This window comes from Scleropages formosus, chromosome 14 (assembly GCF_900964775.1).
Source record: "Scleropages formosus chromosome 14, fSclFor1.1, whole genome shotgun sequence".
NCBI lineage: Eukaryota > Metazoa > Chordata > Actinopteri > Osteoglossiformes > Osteoglossidae > Scleropages > Scleropages formosus.
In genome coordinates this window covers 19765277-19789289 of record NC_041819.1, presented here as the reverse complement: position 1 = coordinate 19789289, position 24013 = coordinate 19765277, and the positions used below count along the sequence as shown (strand labels likewise).

Here is a 24013-nt window from a genome sequence, read left to right as displayed (position 1 = left end):
TTTAAGTATTGGTTGTTTTCTTTTTTTTTATGCTGCTCTGGTATAATGAAGGAGGGTAGAGAGGTATAATTGGGCTCTCTTTGAAATGCCAAACTGCCTTATGGGAAATGAATAAATATATCTGTTAAAGTCAATGTTGGCGCTGAAGAACAGCGAGGTGCAGTTCCTGCTGCTCGCAGTATCCAGTTAGAGACGCTCTAATCCGTGTGAATATTTTCCACATTTTTTTTCCCCCCCCCCCCGCTACTGACAGAGGAGTTTAGCTAAACTGTGAGAGCATAGGATGGAGACTCGCTCCTGTGAAGGAGGACGATTTTGATGGCTCAACGCCCCCCCACCCCCGCCCCCATCGTGTGGCAGAAAGCCGTTCTGCTGCGGTGACTTCTTCTTTTACCGTGGTGGTGGAAGAGCCCCTCTCCACGCTGCGCTGCGGACCACCCACTCGCCCTCTCTGCCTTCCAGGGAGACTCACTCCAGGCACAGTCAGTCATGTGGCGCTGCCTTGTGAGCCGGAGTGGAGGGCAGCTGTTCAGCGGAACACAGGCGCAGCGGATAGTTTTCCCTCTTTTATCATTTTAAAGACAAATTACGGTCTGTTCGTTTTCCTCCATTATTCACATGTTGGTTGGTTAATATGGCTGGTTTCTTTTTTTTTTTTTTTTTTTTGTGTTTGCTTTTTTGGTATCAGTTCTAGGCAAGTGTCGAGCCAATGCATCAACTCATATTTCAGGGACTGGGAATCTAATGCAGACACCAGCGTCCCACAGCAGTGACTGAAAGACCATGATTTTCTCCAAGGAAAGGACTGCGGTGACACTGGGTGCGCTGGAGCGTTGAAAAGGTCGGGCGACATGCGAGTCTGTAGAAACGATTTTTCTCTCAAGGACAGCACGTGTGTTGGATGTATCAGAAGTGCAGAAAAGGCCTCTTTCCACCTCTTCTGGCAGCATGGAATATGTTTTGCACAACCGTTTAAACCAGGATGAATGCACCCCCACCGAGCCGCACTGAAAACTGGAAACGCTTCCGCCTACTGAAGGTCCGGTTTGCATTATCCTCCATAATCCCCCATAATATTTCTGCTTTACGAGTAGGAAGTTCCTGAGAGGGCAGCCTGCCAGGTACTTCTGTTTCACACCTGCGTCTGAACCAGGGAGTGACCGAAGGGTACTGAGCCATGATGAACTACTGCATCTGTACATGTAAACCGTAACGGCAGAGAATCCCCCTTGCTCATGTAAGACAATGTGGACAGCTACAACTTTTATAGAATTGAAATAAAACTAAAAAGAGCTTTCCATTCAAACATCCACTAATGTCTTTATTCTCTGTAAACAGAATCTCATTCTAGGGTAACATTGTCAAATAATGGGCCTTTCTTAGATGTGATTTGTTGTGAGGATTGTTTTGCTTTATTTTATTTTCAGAAGAAAACTTGAAATCAGGCTCTTGAAATTAAAATTGGAGGGTAGGGGTTGTTTGTATATTGGTGACATCAAAAGCGCTCTCTCTCTCTCTCTCTCTCTCTCTCTCTCTCCAAATAGTGCTGACTGTTAATGGACCTGCAAATTATTCATAGGTCAGCCGTGATCATAGTGCCCAAAGAATTTTTATTTTTCATTCACTCGGAGCACTGTACACTTTTTAAGAGTGACTGCGAATGCATCTGGTGTGTTCCATGAATGCTTGAGATTGTACTGTGGTGGAGCTTGCACTGGGTTTTCTCATAAGGATGGATTCTATGTGGGAGTCTAGGGGTGCAAAAGGTGAGGATAGGTGTGAGATGATGGTGACAGCACACCGTCACGGTATGGAAGCAGCAGGTCCTTATGCATAGCACCCCTTTGCTGTACGGTGGCTGTTCTCCCCGAGACGAGGTCGCAGGAGCTGTCTGGCATGTCGACGTTTCCGTCCTCCAGTCTGCTGGTCATGGAGGAAGGCAGTCCTGCTTCATTTCATTTTGTACTGTTCCTTTTTTGGACTGGACAAACATATTTTAAAATGATAATAAAATATGTGACACAGTTGATCATTGTTTCAGTTCCCTTTTAATCTGGGCATTGAGAGATAATAATCCGGGGTTTCTATTTATCTGGAGAAGAATAAACAAGTTTTTTTTTTTTTTTTTTTTTTTTTCTGTTTATAAATGGGGGTTTCTAAGTGAAATTGCAGCTTTGGAAAAAGGAAAAAAAAAAGGGGGGAATAAAATATAAAAATCCTGAAACATTAAACCACTTCAGGTAAAAATTTGAAAATATCATCTGCAGCTAGAACTTTCACAGTGCAGCCAAACTGAGGTCTCCAATTTAAATTTCACTGATTTCTACAGTTTTAAAGTTTAATTTTAAACTATGTCAAGAGGCAAACTATTCGCAGTGTTATCGTTATTTTCAGGGTCTAAATTTCCGGTATTAATTATGCACACAGAGTGATTCATTCATATTTAATAACCGCTGGAATGGTTCTGCTCCACCATATCTTTAAAAATTACCATATATCAGCAAACTACAAGTCCTTGAGGTTTCAGGTGAGATGTGACTTCTGTGTGGAAATGGGTGAAGCACAGCAAGTGCTACGGAAAATCTACTTTCATGTGTGAAGAATACTTTTAATACGATTAATACAGCAGAGAAAATGTAATATGTTGACCCCAAATGTGTAAGAAATTCAACCTGCTATTACTTTGTACACCCATCAATTCCATGTATGCTAATGATTACTTTGCTTATATAACTGCAAATATGGGGATGTTCAGAAATGTTTAGATTTATTAAAGAAAATGTTATCCTGTTCTTTAGATCTTCTAAAATTTGCAGTTATTACAGGACAACCCAAGGACATAAATGCACATAAGCAATGCACAAAATATAGAATATGTTCTAATTATGGAAGTACTCTGCATCATTGCAAAGACTGCTGGAGGGAGATGGGAGACTCTATGTCTCTGCAAATAGGTCTATTCTGCACCAGTAAGTCACACTAGAAATTTTAGGTCTAAATTCATCACTAAAGCGTAGGAGGGTGGTGAATCATTATTTTATACATGTATTTGTTTATAATTACTATATTAAACCAGCAGTCGGATGAAGAGGCGACCTAGGTTAATATCCAGGAGGAGCTATGTGGAAGACAGCTCACCGAATCTTGGAAAAGCTGCTTTGTATCTTTTATGTTTTTTTTTTCACGCCGACAACGTTTCGGGATGAGATTGGTCTCGAGAAAAACCGATGGTTTCCTTTTATCAAATTTCCAGCTGCAGCTCCAAAGACGGTGCAGTTTTCTTAGCTGTATCCAGAGATGAATACATACCTGAGCCCAACCCTTACTTCGTGGGCCCACGCCCTTCTTTACCTGACCAACAAAAAAAACATTAAGCCCAACCCTCTGAGACAGCAAAAGAAAGCGTAACTAAATCGTCAGGCCTTTGATCACATGCCAACCGCAAACTATATTAAAGCTTTCGAACCCTTTTCTAACACACCGTATAAAAGCAAATGTGACCGTGATTTCTCCGCTCCAGGAGTCACCTATCGTACCAGCTTTTACCTCCCAAACAGATATGGTCTATAATGATTTAAAAGGTGTCAGTTGCTGAATTTCGTGACACGTTTAATTTTTCATTCATGGGGCAAAATGATTTCATAAGTTTAGGCTCTACGTGAAAGGTGTTGTTGCAGTTATTCAACATTCGGACGAGAAGTTAGTGGGACCAGGAGTGAATGAAAAAGACTTGGTGTAAAATGTGGCTTCTGGCGACATCTACTGTTAAGATATTAGTATAACCCGCTTTGTGATTATAGCGACACCTCGCGTTTATTTTGTGAACAACCAAAGGCCGTTTGTTGGACCACGCAGAAGAAAGGGCTGTAGGGGTGGAAACGAGATCTTGACCACAGGTTCTCTGTGCTTGTGTTTAAACCTTTAAACATCTAGGTATATACATATTATTATGGTACTCCATTTGAGTGTTGAATTAAATGCAGAGCGTTGCTCGATTAACATAATCAACGCGAAGGAGGAAAATCGAAGCGATAGCCTGACGTGACATCCATCCTGTGTTTGAACATTAAACTTTTTAACTAAGATTCAGAAATGGTGCATTTTCATTTTCAGCTAAGTGCGCTGTCATTAACACTGCTATACACATTTATTTTCTTCGAATAAAGTGGAAGTATTTCACATTATTTCGAGGACTGATACAAAATACGTAAGAGAATCCTTTATAGTTTATTGTTTCTTTTTTCAGTTGCTGCTGTGGTTATGAATTTACAAATCATTCAAGACGGCTCTTTCACACTGTGTTGGGAGTATTTACACTTATGACGAAATACTGAAGTATATTTACATTTACAATTAGTGCCGAGTGCAGGTTTACAGTTAGTGTTCAATCCAGTGTGTGCGGGTGACAGAGAATGTGTGTGTGTGTGTGTGTGTTCCACTGATGTATGGACGAGTGACCCAGTGTAAGTAGTGTGTCTAGCAGTATAAGTCTTTGGGTGCTCTGGTTTCCTCCCACACTCCAAAGACATGCTGTTCAGGTTCACTTGTAGTGTGTGTTAAACCGATGTATGGATGAGTGAGCCAGTGTAAATAGTGTATCTAGCAGTGTAAGTCACCGCGGTGAATAAGGTGTGTGGGCTCAGAACACTGGTAGAGTTCATTGGAAGTCCCTTTGGAGAAAGCGTCTGCTAAACAAGCATTTATATATATTTATTTATATACGCTGTATATAATTAGGCCTAGTCCTTAAGATGCTTTTCTCGAAAACGATGTACACCTCAAAGGACAGGGACATACATATATATAAGTATTTAGTACATTCGTTTACTGTAGTATGTAATAGAGTACTTTTTCTGAGAACCTTCACGTGTACATCTGCAACATTTGTCTATTTTTCACTAAGTTCAGAGCAGAAATAAGCTTTTTAAATACTTTACTAAAGTAGTTTACTTAAAAAAAAATACTTTAAATGAGTGTAATGTTACGGGGGGTGCTGTGGCTCAGTGGGTTGGACCACAGTCCTGCCTTCCAGTGGGTCTGGGGTTCAAGTCCCGCTTGGGGTGCCTTGCGATGGACTGGCGTCCTGTCCTGGGTGTGTCCCCTCCCCCTCCGGCCTTACGCCCTGTGTTACCGGGTAGGCTCCGGTTCCCCGTGACCCCGCTTGGGATGAGCGGTTCTGAAAGTGTGTGTGTGTGTGTGAGTGTAATGTTAGGTGCTGTTGAAATACAGATGTGAACACATTCAGTGTGTGGTACCCAGGTGTGCAAAAGTGATAAATTGACAGTTTCTGACCATCTCTGATCCTTCCCCTTTGCAGGGACACACTGTCCACCTCCAGCGAGTGTATTTTAACCCTTTACATTGATGACTTTCGTGCTAATATTTGGTGATGATGGTCAGCCATGCTGTGAGTGTAAATAGCAGGCCTTTATTTACACCAGGAGCATCGGTAAGGTACAAACCAACACTTGTGTACTTGACTTCTATCTTTTATGTCTTATTTGTTGACTGCAAAATTGCATTATTATGGAAACTGATGTTGTCTTGCACCCTGCATTGAAAATTAGTGATTTTACATAATGGTACATAATGTTCTCAGTTTTTTTTAATTTTCAGGTGATGTAATTTTGCCCTGAAAGGCATTTTTTCTTTAATCAGACAGGGCAGTAAACAGTTTTTTTTTTCCTTTACTGGCTGAATACAAACATGTCCTGGTTCCGGTGTTATATAATACCTGGCCCACTAGCAGTTTCGCCACTCTCACTGAAAGTGAAGCGTGTGAGTCATACTGGCCTAAGGATAAACAGACATACATCCGATGGACCAGAGGGCCTTGACTGTCATCACAGACACGGCGCAGGACCACCGAGGCAGGGACAAACAGCATCCCTCTAGTAGCAGGGTTTCCTTTGCGTACATCCTGCCACAAGACCTCAACTTCCAACTCAACGCTGGAAATTTACTTGCAAATTCTTTCACCTTTCTTAAATTATAATGAACACATAATGGTCGTGTGATTAATTGCAGCTTCTGAATGCTTTGTACATGTTGCTCGGGGCCTTTGGAGGTGACTACTCTGAAAGCATTGCTTATGCAGTCACACTCATGAACACACCCATTTTTTTTACTTAATATCACTATTAATCAGTATTGGGTTACAGAGTGAGTAGGGCTGATGCTTCACAACTATTGGGAGGGGGCTTCAGATCTGGGTTCTAATTTGGTTCAGTCTGTGCGAAGCTTGCGTGTCTTCCTTGTGTTTGTGTGGTTTTATTCCAGATGTTTCAGTTTTTTCCCATTGTCCAACAGGCATGTGAGATGATCCTTTATCCCAAGATAAACTCTGGAGGACTGCAGCCTTACACTAGACGAGAAGTTATTGATAACTGATGGATATACTTTTCTAATGCCAGGTTCAGCAGCGTAACTGAATAGTCATTGTAGATAATTTGTGCTGTTCTCTTCCAGAACGTTTTCAAGCTTGAATTCCATTGCCACTTTTTTTTTTTCCCTCTTTCATTCCCTATTTCTGCATTTAAGTATTTTTTTCTTTCTTTCCTACAGAAATTTTGCTGAAAGTTAGCTACATGCTGAGTTTGGAGCTACATCACACCACATCCATGGGGACCTGCAGCCCACAATTCAGTGGCATCTCAAGATCGTGAGACACTAGGCCCTTTGGTATCTTTCACCTTCGGTATTCCTCAAACTTGTGTTGCCTCTCCCCCCGCCCCGATACTCACTTTCATAGCTTTAATCTCCTGGTATCTAAGAGTATATCGAAGTCCAGGGCTTAATCCCAGGATTCTTACATTCAGAATTCAGCCCTGTAAAACGCTTGGCTGCAGAATATACAATACATTTACATTTACATTTACGTTTATTCATTTAGCAGACACTTTTCTCCAAAGCGACGTACATCTCAGAGAATACTGCAAAGAGTGTAATACATCAGCACAAGGAGAGATTTGGGTGCAGACACGTGATTCTTGAGTACAGTCAGTTTGTCACATTCCACCACAAGAACCAATAGAAGTTATGCAAAATAGCTGCATAAAGAGCTTTCCACTATTAAAGAAATTCTTAAAAATTATACTTTTATCATGTACTTATGAGATCAACGAAGAAGTGATTCCGAAAGAGGTGAGTTCTGAGACTCTTCTTAAATATAGAGGGATTCCGCAGTTCTGAGTTAGGTCATTCCACAATACCAGAGCCAGAACCGAAAACCTTTGTGCTTTTGATTTTGGACCTCTGTTTGGAGAGGTTGAGTTGTAGGTGGTGATCAGACATCAGGCAGAGATCTCCGAGATACAGGTTGCAATGCGCAAAGAAATATCTGTAGTTCTGAGGGGGAAAGGAGAGAAAGAGCCGGATATTGTCGATATAGAGGTGGTAGGAGAATCTGTGGGAGATGATGGCAAGACCGAGAGAAGAGGCGCCGATTGACAAGGGTAGGGGTCCCAGTACTGAGCCCTGTGGAACGCCAGTTAAGAGAGGTTGAGGGGATGATCTGAAGTCCCACTGGACCTGACAGGTAGCACCGAAACCAATTCAGTGTCGCTCCATTGATCCCAAGCTGTCCGAGAGTAGAATTTGGTGGCTGACAATGTCAAATGCTGCACAGAGGTTGAGTAGAGGAAGAAGAGAGACTGGAGAGAATCCAATACTGAGAGCAGAGCTGTCTTGGTGGAATGTCCAACTTTGAATCCAGACTGATACCCACTGAGGAGATTGTTCTGCATGAGGAATCCAGAGAATTAATTAAAGGTTGCCTATCTATATCTTTTGACAGAAAAGGGAGGAGGGACATTGGCCTGTAGTTCTGGATCCGTCATACACACAGAGCTGGAAACCACTTGTCCCAAGTGGGGTTGCGGCAAACCGGAGCTGAACCCAGCAGCACAGAGCGTAGGGCTGGAGGGGGAGGGGACACACCCAGGACAGGACACCAGTCCATCACAAGGTACCCCAAGCAGGACTTGAACCTCAGACCCACCAGAGAGCAAGCCCCAGTCAAACCCACTGCGGCACCATGCCCCACAACTACAGAGGGATTATTCTACATATTAATTTAATTTTTGGGTGCCTATAATTTCTCATTTACTTGACTAAAATCACTATCACCCAGATAACTTTTTGAGTAGTCATTGAGCAGATGTAGAAGGTCAGTGAAAAAATCATAAAAGAAGACACATTGGAAAAGGAGTGCTGTATATTTAATACATGTGTCTCAGGTAACACCGTTTTTGGTGCTGTGACAAAGAAGGCTTCCTGATGATGCTTCCATTTAGGCATCCTCCACCCACATGTGTACCTGCAGTTCTCCCGCATCGTGGGTTGCGTTAGCTGTCCACACACCAGTTGCACTCAACATGCAAAGTAAAGCTTTACTCAGCAGTTGCACTACTGCAGTGCCAAGCACAGGTTGTATCAGGTTAAAATGATGGGAGCTGTGAAGAAAATTGCCAAATGGAGATACATGTGATGGCTGTTAAACAGGTAAGTAATTTATCACACCTGGTTCTATGATTGCCTCTGAGTAAGTATTCATATGAATGAGGTTGTTCTGCTGGAACTGTGATGTCATGAGCAGAATCTGTCCTGCTTCCGAATCAAAGACAATTATTTAAAATTATGAAAATCCGTGTAAAATGATTTTGCCTGACTGGCAAAAGCTTTATATTAGTTATAACCCTGACTGTCATTTACTGTAGACATTCAAACTGCCTCTACAACACAGTGAATGTGTACTTCTCCAGATTGTATCAATCAGACACAACTGTCATTTTCAATGTATGCAGATCACACACACACACACACATTTTCTGAACCGCTTGTCCCATACGGGGTCGCGGTGAGCCGGAGCCTAACACAGCAACACAGGGCATAAGGCCGGAGGGGGAGGGGACGCACCCAGGACAGGACGCCAGTCCGTCGCAAGGCACCCCAAGGGGGACTCGAACCCCCGACCCACTGGAGAGCAGGACCCGGTCCAACCCCCCCCCCACAGATCACCATGTCCAATTAAATTTTACAAATGTCTTTTGGAATAATTGGGAGTGCAGTGGTGCAGTGGGTTGGACCACAGTCCTGCTCTCCAGGGGGTCTGGGGTTCGAGTCCTGCTTGGGGTGCCTTGCAATGGACTGGCGTTCTGTCCTGGGTGCGTCCCCTCCCCCTCCGGCCTTACGCCCTGTGTTACCGGGTAGGCTCCGGTTCCCTGTGACCCCCTATGGGACAAGTGGTTCTGAAAGTGTGTGTGTGTGTCTTTTGGAGTAGCATTTTTAGTTTGTGTTTTTGGAGTCTTTAGCAACTTTTAATATTTTTTTTTTTACAAAAGCTGTTAAGTGACTAAGCAGTGAAAATAGCCTGCTATTGGAAAGAATGATTTTATTATTACCCTCAGCGTTGTTTTCTGAAATCATTCAGCAATTCAATAAACAGTTTAGCTGCCAGAAAATTCACCGAAATGGATTTTTAGCCAATGAGTTTTGGGGGGAATGGGGGTGCGGTGGCGCAAGCGGTTCTGGAAATGTGTGTGTGTGTGTGTGTGTGAGTTTTGGGGGGGCGCGGAAATAAATAAATAAATAAATCAGTTTTCAAAATCCCATACTTTGGTTTATGTTTTTTTCTGATAAAAATACCTTAAAGCAGCTATTAAAAAATTGAAGACATAGGAATTCAGAAAGGGTGTGAAGCTATTCAGGATACACACACATTTTCAGAACCGCTTGTCCCTTACAGGGTCATGGGGAACCGGAGCCTACCCAGCAACACACAGGGCATAAGGCCAGAGGGGGAAGGGGACACACCCAGGACGGGACGCCAGTCCACCGCAAGGCACCCCAAGCGGGACTTGAACCCCAGACCCACTGGAGAATAGGACTGTGGTCCAACCCACTGCGCCACCGCACCCCCCTGCTATTCAGGATAGCAAACCAGAATTTTTAAAAGATTTTGCCCTCTAATGCTCATAAGTAACACCCACGTCTAACATGTGTGTTTGTTCTTGAGTTCAACTGCGTGTCAGACCACTTTCTATCCATAATTTGAGTTGTCTCCTTTTCTAGAGTATTTATTAAACAAAAAAATTTGTCCTTTCCGGAAGTTATTGCAGGGCTGTATTATAAAATTACTAAACTGCGAGTTAGCACGTGTATATGAAAAAAAATCTAGATTAACTAAAACTCCCCGAGTGAATGAATTTTTTAGGGTGTCTCTACACATAAATAAATTTTATTTGTAAAATTTTTGTTTGCAGTGTTGCACAAGGTACAAAAATCATGAACAAGTAATTTTTATCTAATATCTTAATATTTAATTTATTAGTTCAAGTTCAAGATTTATTGTTATAATTACAAGTACCATGTACAAAGTACTATGAAATTCTTGCTTGAATGTTTCTCCACAGACTATAGACAACACAACAGATAGTACTATACACAAAAAAGCAATAAATAATGCCAATAACAATAAATCACCTAAATAATTAAAAGTGACAACGCAAGCGTAGGGGGGTGCGGTGGTGCAGTGGGTTGGACTGGGTCCTGCTCTCTGGTGGGTCTGGGCTTCGTGTCCTGCTTGGGGTGTGTTGTGATGGACTGGTGTCCCATCCTGGGTGTGTCCCCTCCCTCTACAGCCTTACGTCTTGTGTTGCCAGGTTAGGCTCTGGCTCTCCGCGACCCTGTATGGGACGAGTAGTTCAGAAAGTGTGTGTGTGTGTGTGTTATAACACAGCTTCTTTTAGTTTTTCCTTATTACGCTTTTAAACTTTATTGATTTCAGGGGTAGTTGAATGAAATCAAACCTTTAAATGTGTATACAGGATATTTACAAAAAAAGCTTGTTAACCCACGTTAATTTATTTTAGTTGTAATTACTACATACTGGGGGTGTGGAGGTCCAGTGGGTCTGGGGTTCGAGTCCCGCTTGGCGTGCCTTGTGACGAACTGGCGTCCCGTCTTGGGTGTGTCCCTTACGCCTTGTGTTTCCGGGTTAGGCTCCGGCTCCCTGTGACCCCGTATTGAACAAGCGGTTCAGATGATGTGTGTGTGTGTGTGACAATGAGAGTGATGTGCTTAGAGGGATCAATGCAACAGTTGTGAAAAGCTGGCTATTTGGTTAAAAACTTGAGAGAAACAAGCTTTAATGACCATTTTCTTCATCTATTAAGAACTCAGGTATCTGGAGACCCCTGTGCTCTTTGCGGTGCTTGGGTTTCAGATGGACCTCAGATCAGGATAAAGACTTCAGGTTTACGAAGGTATTTCATGCGGATTCGTGTAAACCTTTATGAGAGATGAATCTTTGTCAGTCACAACGGACAGAAAACAAGCCCACTGATGAAGACTATTTATTAGAACTCCATATTTCTCCATAGCTCTCCCCCAGGGCTTAGTCAAATGGAGTTCTAAAAATGGTTGTGGTTTCATGGGTGTGTCATGACCCACAGCGACAATACCCATAGGGACTAGAGGAAGTGCCATTCAGCGCCACCAGCCCAGACCCGTGATCCTGTTCACAATCTGGTGATGGATTATGAAAGGACCAAAGAACTAAGCAGGGTTGCAATTTCCTTGCAAACCTTAGTTACCTCTTTCTCAAGTGTTGTTCTACAGCTGTTTATGTTCTAGTGCCGAGCGCCTGTCCCATGTACTCCTGCCTTTTGTGCTCTTGTCCAGGTCCAGTGTTCCGCCTCACCTCCATGTTCAGGTCCCACGTCCCGTGCTTGTCATTTCACCTCTACTTTACAGTGTGCCCTGTGCACTTTTAAATACACTCTGGGGTTATTATTACATTTAGCTGACACTTTTCTCCAAAGCAACTTACAATGTTGAGGGGGGTGTGGTGGCGCAGTGGGTTGGATCGGGTCCTGTTTTCCGGTGGGTCTGGGGTTCAAATCCCGTTTGGGGTGCCTTGTGACAGACTGGCATCCCGTCCTGGCTGTGTCCCCTCCCCATCCGGCCCTACGCCCTGCGTTGCCGGGTTAGGCTCCGGTTCCCCGCGACCCCGTATGGGACAAGTGGTTCACAAAGTGTGTGTGTGTGTGTGTGAAAACTTACAATGTCAACACATTTACCCAGCCAAGTAATTTTACCAGAGCAATTTAGGATAAGTACCTTGCTCAAGGGTACTAGATCCCGAGGTGAGATTCAAACCTGCAGCTTTTGGGTCTAATGGCAGCAGCTGTAACCACTAAAAATTGGGTGGCATGGTGGCATAGCAAGTAGCGCTGCTGTCTCACAGTGCCTCAGTGGTGTGAGAAGATGTGGGTTTGATCCCCATTCAGTCTGTGGAGTTTGCATGTTCTCCCTGTGTCTGTATGAGTTTCCTCTGGGTGCTCTGGTTTCCTCCCACACTCCAAAGACATGCTGTTCATGTTCACCCATAGTGTGTGAGTGACAGAGGGAGTGTGTTCCACTGATGTATGGATGAGTGACCCATTGTAAGTAGTGTATCGATCTAACAGTGTAAGTCACCGTGGTGAATAAGGTGTGTGGGATGATAAAACTACACAGAGTTCATTGGAAGTTGCTTTGGAGAAAAGCATCTGCTAAATAAATGTAAAACCTCATGTTGCTGTAGTTCTTTAAGTGAACACAAGAGGGAGTCCTGACTAAAGCTGAGTACGAAGTATACATTGAATAATGTAAAGGAGTAGATCATGTACTCATGTGATTTTCTGAAAAAAAAAAAATTATAGCACTATCCGAGGTTTTTGCGGAACATAGCCTGCAAATAACGAGAAAAAATAAACCCCTTATTCACCCTTTATTCATTGTGACTTAGTGGTAAAAGATGATTTTGGATTTATTTACTTCCCGTCCCAGTTGCCTTCATCAGCTAATCTGGTATAATATGTTATTCCTATGGGCTACTTTCAATTGTACCAGCTCCACAATCAATGAAAGCTTCATAAAACACATCCACCTTGATTTATTTATGGGTTAGCTTCAGTTAATATTGTAGTGAGCACAATGGCCATGGGTACAGCGGGGGGAAATGAAGAAACCAGTATGGTTTTCATAATGCAGCACTTATTAGAACATAAGGAAATAACAAGGAGGTTACAGCTAGGAAATATTATCCTTTTAATACCCAAGGAAGGGGGGCGCGGTGGGTTGGCCCGTGTCCTGCTCTCCGGTGGGTCTGGGGTTCGAGTCCTGCTTGGGGTGCCTTGCGGCGGACTGGCGTCCCGTCCTGGGTGTGTCTCCCCTCCAGCCTTCCGCCCCGTGTTGCCGGGTAGGCTCCAGTTCCTCGCAACCCCATATGGGACAAGCAGTTCAGAAATGTGAAATACCCAAGGACATTATTCGTCCAATAGCGCCACTCCCCAGCCAGCCTTATATACAGCAGGTACAGGTAGCCACCCCAGTAACAACACACACAGTCACCTTCACATATGGGCATCTATGTACATTACTCTGCTCTCTATATCCAAATTAACAACCATTTATAGCATCCAGGTCCCACTCCTACTCTTTAGGGGTGCATACCATATCTTGGGTATTACAGCAAAAATCTTTAAAAACTTTTAAAGACTTTTAGTTTTAACATAGAGGGGTGTGATGGCACAGCAGGTTTGACTGGGTCCTGCTCTCTGGTGGGTCTTGGGTTCGAGTCCTGCTTGAGGTGCCTTGTGACAGACTGGCGTCCCGCCCTGGGTGTGTCCCCTCCCCCTCCAGCCCTATGCCCTTTGTTGCTGGGTTAAGCTCTGGTTTGCCATGACCCCACTAGGGACAAGCGGTTCATGTGTGTGAACTTTAACATTTTTGTTAACTTCAAGAAACAACACAAAACACAAAAGCTAAAATGACAGAAAATAATTGTAACTTTATGTAATAAATTGTAATCGTAATTGTAATTTAATGTAATAAATTATATTTTTGCTGAGATGTACATCGCTTTGGACAAAAGCATCTGCTAAATGAATAAATGTAAATGTAAATGTAAATGTAAATGTAAAATAGCAGTCAAAACCCAAACTCTCAGCTGATTGTTGACTGTTAATTCAAGAAACATGCACAATGTTTTGTCATATTTGTCTCAATCACCAAGACGCACTATACATGAGCTGTAAGCACTAGAATGTCCCTATTGTTTTATTGTAATTCTCTCTGCTATAGCAGGTGAAGTCATTTTTGCTCTGCAACAGACATCTTACATAATATTCCAGTGAAGAAATGTAATTAAAAATTAACTGGAAAATGTTGCAAATGTTGTAAACCTCAAATGTTTTTAACACGAGCATCAAGTGTACCCTAGGTGTACCCTTTGGTTTGTGTGTTCGTTTTCTTTTCGCTTTTGTTTTACATCCACTTTTGTAACTGTTTTGCGAAAGTAACGGTATTTTTACTCTAGTATTGTTTCTGACTTATTTACTCACCTCTGCCGATGTCCTTTTTGCACATAATCTTGTGGTTTGCTACATTGTAATTTAAGAAATAACTAAACAATGACAGGTTCTGTGTCCTGTCAGGTACTTGAGTAAGGAAATTTCCAAGGCTAAAAAAAGATTGTCCTTTTTTATACGGCCAGATGATTGTGTAAATTTGGCTAAAAACCTATGTCTTTTTTGCAGTACAGTGTATTTTTTCCGGGGTGCGGTGGCGCAGTGGGTTGGACCACAGTCCTGCTCTTCGCTGGGTCTGGGATTCAAGTCCCGCTTGGGGTGCCTTGTGACGGACTGGCGTCCCGTCCTGGGTGTGTCCCCTTCCCCCTCCGGCCTTACGCCCTGTGTTGCCGGGTAGGCTCCGGTTCCCCGTGACCCCATAAGGGACAAGCGGTTCTGAAAATGTGTGTGTGTGTGTGTGTGTATTTTTTCCAGTTTAAATGAATAGCACTTTATGCCATAATATAATGTACAAGAATTTGATTTATAAGACGTTCTCAGCTTTGTTTGTCACTCCAAAACTACAAGGCTTTTACCAATAAGCCACAATCAATAAAATCATGATTCATCACTATATTCCTGGGTTACTGCCTGTGAAAACTCACAGATATAGCAGCAATAAATAAAAATAGTCAGTAAAACATTTTAAACATTTACATTATTTTAAAAATTTTAACATTTATTTTATTTGAGCAACAAAAATGAAAACCAAATAAAAATGTGTCTCATCCACAAACTCCTATTCAGTCCCAGCTGTTGAACCATGTATCTCCACCCCACTTCTCCTCTCGTTTTCAAATGATGAGATTGGGAATATTGTAGATTTAATATCAAGAAAGGCCGCAATAACTCTCTTTGTCATTCTTTTTTCCAGCTCCTGCACGTTCATTCGCTTGTGTCTGTGGTAATTTTGCCATAAGCTAAGAATCACCTGTGTGCTTTAAATGCTGACCTGTGCTTGTAGCCATTAGGAGAGTTTTCACTTGATCCCCTCTGGCTAAGACCTCAGTTACTGACCATTCCTTCTTGTCTTACAACTGGACTGGTAAACATTGACAGAAGAGGGAGAAGCCTTAGAAAAACATAAACACACACATACAGTCTGAAGCCACTTGTCCCAAGCAGGGGTCACCGCAAACCAGAGCCTAACCCAGCAACACAGGGCATTAGGCTGGAGGGGGGAGGAGACACACCCAGGACAGGATGCCAGTCCATCACAAGGCTCCCCAAGCAGGACTCAAACCCCAGACCCACCAGAGAGCAGGCCCCAGCCAAACCTGCTGCGCCACCGTACTTTAAAACTAGATTTAAAAACTGATTTTTAGGATTTAACAAAGATTTTCCTCACATTTTTGTCACTTTTATTTAGCTTTAAAAATTATCCATAATACATAGTGAACTCTGCTACTAGCATAATTTATTGCAATGTGCTATTTGTCTTTACACTCCATTTTTGGGAAGATATTAAGTAATTGTTGTACTGGTAATACCTGAGGGGTTTGACCGCAAAACACAATAAGAACCATTTCCATAACTTCGAAGATAGCCGAACAGTTATATGTATCAAGTTGCCTTAGATCTAAATGATTCTAAAGCAAACATAAATATGATATCCACTCCATAAAGATTCAGCACAGGATTTTAAGAGTGAAGTGTTGTCAGTAATTATAAAGGCAGAAGACTTTAAAATTTCTGAGGCTAAAATCCTGACGATTCAACCTGGGTCAGATAAGAAGGAGCTCGAGACGGTCAAGACTCCTTTATGAAGGAATGTTGGCTGTGACTGGTGAAGGCGAAGATAAGAATGACTGAATATTGACATTACGTGGCTTTGATTTTCCTTACATGAACTATTGTTTCTCTAGTTAAACTTGTTAAACTTTGAATGGATTATTCATGAGTTTGAAAGGAAAGCTGGAAATATGTTTGGCACTTTGCTGCTGGATTTCTTTCATTTTGCAAAACAATAAGAAAGGAATTATCTTTTTTCCAAATTTTCTGTTCTATTTTGTCTCATTTTGTGGTCAAACCCCTCACTTGTTCACAAATAGATATTGGGTTTATTTTATATTGGCATCTAATAGGCACTGGACTAGGATTTTTTTTTTTTTTTTTGATAATTTTTTAAGATGTATGTACTGTATCCATTCTACTGTGTTATACTGTCACACAGAACAGAGGCTACAGGGAAGGCTGGATCCAACTGCAGGATCGTTTATTTGGAAATGAGGAGTCAGGCAAGTTCTCGTTGCCGAGGACAGGCGAAGAGTCGGTCGGTCAGCAGTGAGAGTAGGAGTGAAGATCCTTAGATGAAGTCAGAGACAAAGGTGACCAGGGACCTGTGGAACCAGGGGGACCAGAGGGACCAGGAGGACCAGAGGGACCAGAAGGACTGTTGTCTTAATGAGATTCCACAACTGGAATGTGGTCAAGTGGTGGTTTTTATAGCCAAGTGTTTCAGCTAAGGGGGTGCAGTGACACAGTGGGTCTGGGGTTCAACCCTGCTTGGGGTGCCTTGTGACGAACTGGTGTCCTGTCCTGGGTGTGTCCCCTCCCCCTCCAGCCTTGTGCTGCTGGGTTAGGCTCTGGTTCCCTGCAAGCAGTTTCAGATGATGATGATGATGTCTGACTGTGTCACATACCAGATGCTCCATCAAGAACAGAAATTTAGCAAACTCGCTCATCCCTGTTGCCGTGTATCAGGACTTCCGGAGACATTGATATGCACTGTATCCGCAGAGGTGTTGTAGTTGCATAAAGCTCTTTAAAAATAGCCTTTATTGCTTTTCTACTCATTTTTGGCCCATTTCATTCTTTATTTGGCAGATGCCAGGCTATATACATAGGTGTCTTAAGGATATTTTCATGCACCGTACTAAAATATGGACAAGAAAACTGTATTTCTTGCAGCTTTCACAAATTTTTACTTCTCCAGCCTTATCTTGCTACCCTGCTGACCGAGCAGCTAACTGCCATTCATCAAACAGGCTTAATTACATGAAAGAAAAATAAGAAGCTGTGCAAGGAAAGCAGCCAAGTGCTGTACAATTAACTCAAAATGTTGCTCTCCATCTAAAACGGTCTTACAACATTTTCAAACACAGGAGTGATTTGTGTCCGTTTCTGGGTCGTAGCAGCGAGTGTACGTCCTCTTTTTGTGTAAGTGTGTATGTTTCACCTTCCGCTGGGTCATCGCTGAGTTTCTCCGGTGATAAGCTGCTTCCACTTTCCAGGTTTGAGTACAGTGTACACTTTTCAGCAAACTGCCTCTGAATAATATGTGATACATACTTCTTGAACTTCGGCTTGGCCAGCATTTACAGTTTTTATGTTTAGTTTGCAGAGTGCTGGATCAGAAGTGACAGCCCGCTGTAACAACATGCACATTTTTTACAGCATGGCAAAATATATGCCAGATGTCAATGTTTTATGAATTAATGTGACATTATACAAAGAAATGGTTAAAAGCAAGACTGAATGTTATGTCAGAAGGCGTGTATGAGCTTTTGCTGAAGTCCATTCTGCACTTCGACAAAATCCATTAGATTTTACAGTTCCCTGTGAGATGTCAGACAGTAACTATGGCTGATTTCTCTCAGCACTAAGTGTCTGTGGTCTTTAAAGTGTCAGAAAAGACGTTGCAGGGTGCTCTCTTTCGACACTGGTGTAACAAATGCTTTAAACGTGTCTCCCTGAAGACACTGACCACTGGGTGTTGCCTATGAAAAGGCATTAAATTCGAGATGTTTAACCCGCCACTCACTTCCTGAGTTACCGGCTATTTTGCACCTAGTTGGCTCAGCCAAACTCTGACCGCTGAGACTTCATAGAAGCAAAAGACGTTCCAAACTGAATGTACGTCTTTAAGCACAGACCACTTTTTCCCTTTTCCAGAAAAATCAAATCACATGCTCTGTTATCATCAACCTCCCATCATCCTCTGTATTTCCCACCACGCAGGCTGAACTGCTCTGGCTCCTCTAAGGAAGGAAAAATTCTGTCCTGTATGGAAATCTGGGAAAAGATATCAGTGGCTCATCAAGCAGGGGTTCAGGCCAGGCTCTGGCCAAAGCTCGTCCCAAATATGGGAGCGGCAGAAGGTGGTGGCAGGATGTTTCAGTGTGGAGGATGTCCTACCTGGCAGCCTGGGCTCCTACTGCTAAACCCATTTGTCAGAAGCTCAAGGTAAACAGTCTGTGCAACTTCCACACCCCAGGGTATTGCTGGGATCCAGGGGGGCACTCCTGTATTGACTAAGATATAAATAGCAACACACAGCATCCTGTTCTTATATTTAGCCAAAATGTGGTAAATATTTGTCCTAGATCTTTAAAAGGAGGCATTCTCTCCAGGAACTATATTGGTCGTTTATTAGTTTACCCTTTTACTGAGCAGAAATTGAAGAGTTCAGGAGGTGTGTATTTACATTTATTCACTTAGCAGATGCTTTTCTCCAAAGCGACTTACAATGCATATACTATGTAGTGTTACCAGCCCCCACACTTTATTCACCGTGGTGACTTACACTGCTAGGTATACTACTAACACTGGGTCACTCATCCATACATCAGTGGAACACACACACTCCCTCTGTGTGTCACTCATACACTCCGGTGGAACCTGAACAGCATGTCTTTGGACTGTGGGAGGAAACCAGAGCACAGACTGAGCGGGGATCGGACCCAGGTTCTCTCGCACCACCCAGGCGCTGTGCGACAGCTGTGTGTATCACAGCTCTTTAGAGAATAGGAACTGGTGGCGAAAAATGTCAATTTGGTCATTTCATCAGTACAACAGTAACACCATGGAGCCAATAATAGACACGCAGTAAGTAATTTAACGAAATGCAAATTAAACAGTATAGTACGTATGTAAATTTCAGACACATAGTCAAAATAAAAAAAGGGGGTTGGGGGGGCAGAGGGACGTGTCCCCCGATATTTCCAGGTAGTCTAATTTTTCCCTCAACATTATTATTTGTGTGACTCACTAATATTTTGCTCCCAAACATCTGAGCTGTTACGCCGCTCACATCACAGTATTTTGTTCTAAATTCCTTAATTTCACCGGCACGTGATCTGGGTGAAATCGCTCGTTCCGTCGCGGACGCCGCTGTGCGTCCGACACAGCGGGCGCGCGCGTGGTGAGAACGCGCACGGGCGGGAAAGGCGCGCGCGCTGCCGTCCAGCACCGCAGCCCCGCGCCCCTCTGGCGCTCGTGACGCGATCTCCTTCCTCTCTCTCCCACTATATAGGGTCCGTGGGCCAGGAGAACGCGCTCAAACCCACACTCGGTGGGGACTGTCCGTGTGTGTGTGTCTGTCAGTGTCAAAAAGGAAACAACTAATTGACGTAACGTAACGGCTGCGATCCCTGGCGGCTGCTTGGTGTTAATTTTCCTGAACTTTTTTTCTTTCCTTTCTTTCTCAAGATTCTGGTGGATTCACTCACTCCATTCGAGAAGGACACTGACTTCCCAAAAGAAGGCGTGTTCTGAAATTCCCTTCGCACCTGTCCTCACAGCTCCCTGCACTTCCAGAAACTTTGACACGAGCGAAGTAACAAACCACACTAGCGAATTATAGTGAGGTGCATCATTGTCATTTTCCATGAAACATCTTTTGGATGTACTGTTATGTAGCCTTTGGTCTTTCGCGCGACCAAAAGACACTATAACTATTGTATCATCTGATGATCTGCAGGGCGAGCAGTGAGCGCTCTTAATGACCTTTTTCTTGAGGATTTGAAGAAAGTTGGTGAGTCTGTGTGTGAAAACCGCCGTGTGGGTGGGAGAAGATCGGATACAATCGGCGATCATCATCTTCACCTCCATCGCCCAGGAGAGCCTGGTCGGCACTTCGGACCCCACAGATTCTCTCTCTTGGGCTCCAGCGCAGCCGAAGAGCGAAGGTCCACCATGTATTGGGCTTCGCTGCCATTCATTGTAGTTCTGTGCTCAGCTTACATGGGTGAGTGAGGTCTAATTATTTTCTTTCTACGTTTCCCTGTTTCAAATATTTTCATTAATACTTTGATGTCCTCTGCATGTCTCACCATTTGCCATTACCTCATGATGATGTTGCTATGCGTGCCAGTTGGATACTCATATTATGGGTACTTTTTAAGATATTCTCCATTAGTCTTCAAGAACACTAAGTTTCCACGTACAACACATATTGCAGTAATGCAAAGTGTTTTTTAAAGCTTATCGCATCTGTCGACCTGCTACGGAAGTTAACTGTCTTTGCGGAGAAATTGTGCGCTGCGCGGTCCGTGGATGGAGGCGAAGAGCGCAACTTGCGCTTAAGTGACCAAGAGGTGCTTTAATCGTACCCGTGACAGACGGTGTTCATCCATGTGGTCTTTGTGATAAAGAAGACACCTGTTTATGCTTGCAGTTTTATGCCTTGTGAGTGGGTGTTCATATTATTATTATTATTATTATTATTACGCTGTAAATAATTTAGCGAAATGCAAATTAAAGAGTAGTACGTATATAAATTTCAGACATAGTGGAAATAAAGAGGTGGAGCAGAGGGACGTCGTGTCCCGCGATTTTCCATCTAGTCTAATTTTTATTAATAGTCTAATAATAATAATAATAATAATAATAATTGTGGCCCAGCCGAATAGTATAAATTGTGGAAGAAAAAGTTCGGGAACATCACTCTGACGGGTTACAATGAGGAAAAAAGCTGATTCATTGTTCGTCTAACAGTCCGAAATTGAATTAATATTGGATGTTATGATGATGTGTGCGATGAAGTGCAGTGTTTGAAAAAAAAAAAGAAAAGGTGTACAGCAAAAATTTGCAGATGGCCCCTGCCATGAGGGTTTGTTTGAGTGGAGTCAAAATGATTACAAGGTGTATTTCTGAATAATCTATACTGAGAATTGCCATCTTACAACTTTCTAATGTAATGATTTGATCGTTTCATCCGTAGCATAGTTTTACTGGAGGAATTCAGTGTAAGTACCTTAATTAAGCCTTAGGGTAATATAGTAGGAGTGGGATCGCAGCCAGGCGTGTGAAGACTGCAAGCCGACGGCTCTAGCAACTACGCCACCTGCCGCCCCGTGACAAAGGTGACAGTCGTGTGGTGTGTGTGGCGTAGCACCTCCGTGGTGCGCTAAAAGCACGGATCTTCCTGTCGCTGTCCAAATAAACAAGAATCCATCTGAAGGATAAACAGAGGAAATGCGGCGCTCCGTAACTATTTTAGGTTGGGATGCTTTGTCTGTGGCATTTCCACGTCGTAGGTGCTCTCCGCTGTCCCGCGCGCTGTGCTGAAGCGTGGGAAAGAAGCGGCGAGGAAACGGAGGGAATTGTTCAGCCCGCGTGGCGGACATCGCGGAAACGTGACCCGCTACCTGAGCAGAGACCACCCCCCCCGCGTTTGCCGCGCTCCTAATGACCCCAATCAGCCGACGTCTTAAGACAATGGGGGAAGAAGGAAAAGGAGCCGATTGTTTTCTGCTCATCCGGTGTTTGCGTGAGCTGCAGTCTTCGGTCACGCCACCATCCCCCTTTACAAAAATACCTCATACATTTATTGATAGTTTGAAATTTAAACCAGCTGGTTAAATGTCTTAAGCGTGTGTCTGCTCTTTTGTACGTGATGCAAATGATTTGTTTTATACCATACGCTCATTGTGGCGTTTTACACCCAGAGCAAATCATTTAGAGTTTTGTAAAAGAAATGTCCCTGCCAGCCTATAGGCTGTAAGTTGACAAAGGTTGCTTAATTGTCATTGGTTAATTCTTGATTGAAGCGGGGATTTGTTATAGGCTGCACGGGGTGGCCGACGCGGGCTTTTTCGCGCGGGAGCAAAAAAAAAAAAAAAAAAAAAAGGTTCCGCACGAGCTGCTGTTCTTAATAAGATCCTTTATTTGTGCACTCAGAGTGTTTCGTTGCTGTGTTTCTGTAAAACCTCCAAAGAACGGTGTACCTCCCTTTCCGACACCACACTTATATAATCATTTCATCAGCTTTAATGGTTCTTATATTCGAGGTTTTATTAACTAGACCCTAGTAGAACTAGACCTTGAAAACACGTTATTTTAGTACATCATATTAGCGTACTCATACAGTCTGAAAGTGTGCACGAATATAATATACAATATGCATTTTGAATATCTCCATAATTTTGAAATCCCATCATAACTCATTGGATAGCTTTTTTCAGTAGGGTATTTTTCAGTATAAAAGGAATTCTCTTCATACTTCACAGGTGATGGACAAGTGAAGCAGTTCCAGGGAAATGAATAGATGTCCCAGTTATTTTATTAGTAGGTCATGTTTCATTCTTTTACATAGTACAATACTGCTTTTCTTGTTTATGAGGATAAGCATCTAGTGTAGTTGTTAGGGAACTGGGCAAGTTGGTTACAGGTTCAAGTCTTGCATAAGGTTTTGCTTTTGGACCATGGAGAAAGACTGTTAGTATAAATAGCTCGAGAAAAATGTCCCAAAGAAGGGAAAACTGTAGCTGTGCAAATTCCATTGAGCAGGAGCATCTGGCAAGTGGATGTTTTGTGTAATCTTGAAAATCGTGTCCTCAGAATGCATAAATATGTTGGATGGACACCAGCAGCTTCATGGTCAGCACAGCAAGTTTTTGCAGCTCCAGACGCCGGGGGAGACCTACCATCTGTTTGCTGCAGTCAGATACAGGCAGTTGGTCCATGTACACAGCTTTCGTCTCACGGTTTGAGGACAGGTGAAGTCCTTTCATGTAGCCGCGCCCACTAGTCATATGCATGGCGTCCCCCGCATCGTGCTGCTGGGAAGAGGGCGGGAGCCATTCGCTAGCAGCCAGCTTGGCCGAGGACCCGGGGTGATGTTTGCGCAGATGCAGAAGGGGCCGAGAGGCCGGAGCAGATAGGAATCCAGGGACAGAAACAATTCCAGAGGCCAGCAATGTTCACATGCGATAACAGGGCCCCCCTCCGAGGCTGTATGATTGACTCGCTCAGCCAAGATCTGTTGAGAGTAAAACAGTTTTTTCATAATTCTTCACTCCAGAAATGACTTGTTTTCTGTTAAGGGAACACCCCACCGCGGCAGCTTAAAAATGTATGAAATGGACGTGGCAGATCTCACCCTGATATTCGTATTGTCCCACCCTTAGGAACACTCGCTCATGACACATGTGCATAGCTACATTCACCAGCCTTTGTGAGCTCGTGTTTAAAGTGCCGTGGGTCTATTCCTACCGCACGTGGAAGCATCTGGCAGAGCCGCGCACACCTGAGATGCTACTGTTTCTGAGGTGGTTCTGATGTATGCTCCTTTAATTGTTTGCAAAGTGAGAATTTGATAGACAGGAAGCTTTTCTCAGCATCTCAGAGCGCTGTTCACCAACTGGCCTTTTCTTTTCTCTTTCACTCTGAGGGGTGGACTCCTGATTCCCGGTCGCTGTGCGTTTTTTCTTGGTGGAAAAAATCTCAGATTCAGAATATGTGTGTGTATTATAAATAAATTATTTCGTGAAGCAAGACTCACATGGGCCTTCAGCAATGCAAAGTGATGGTGCTGCCAATACACACACACACATTTCCGGAACCGCTTGTCCCATACGGGGTCGCAGGGAACCGGAGCCTACCCGGCAACACAGGGT

The 24013-nt window shown here is 43.3% G+C and overlaps 1 protein-coding gene across 3 annotated transcripts in view; it reads left to right on the top strand.

The window, feature by feature from the left end:
* Window positions 1-19686: 19686 nt before the first annotated feature.
* Window positions 19687-24013, top strand: part of LOC108929000 (vascular endothelial growth factor receptor kdr-like) — a 43712-nt gene continuing 39385 nt past the window's right edge. For 2 of the 3 annotated variants that reach the window (XM_018743265.2, XM_018743262.2), the window contains exon 1: window positions 19988-20361. In XM_018743265.2, coding sequence (XP_018598781.2) covers window positions 20310-20361 — 52 coding nt within the window. In that variant the 5' untranslated portion in view covers window positions 19988-20309. The other variant, XM_018743263.2, reaches the window with a different exon arrangement.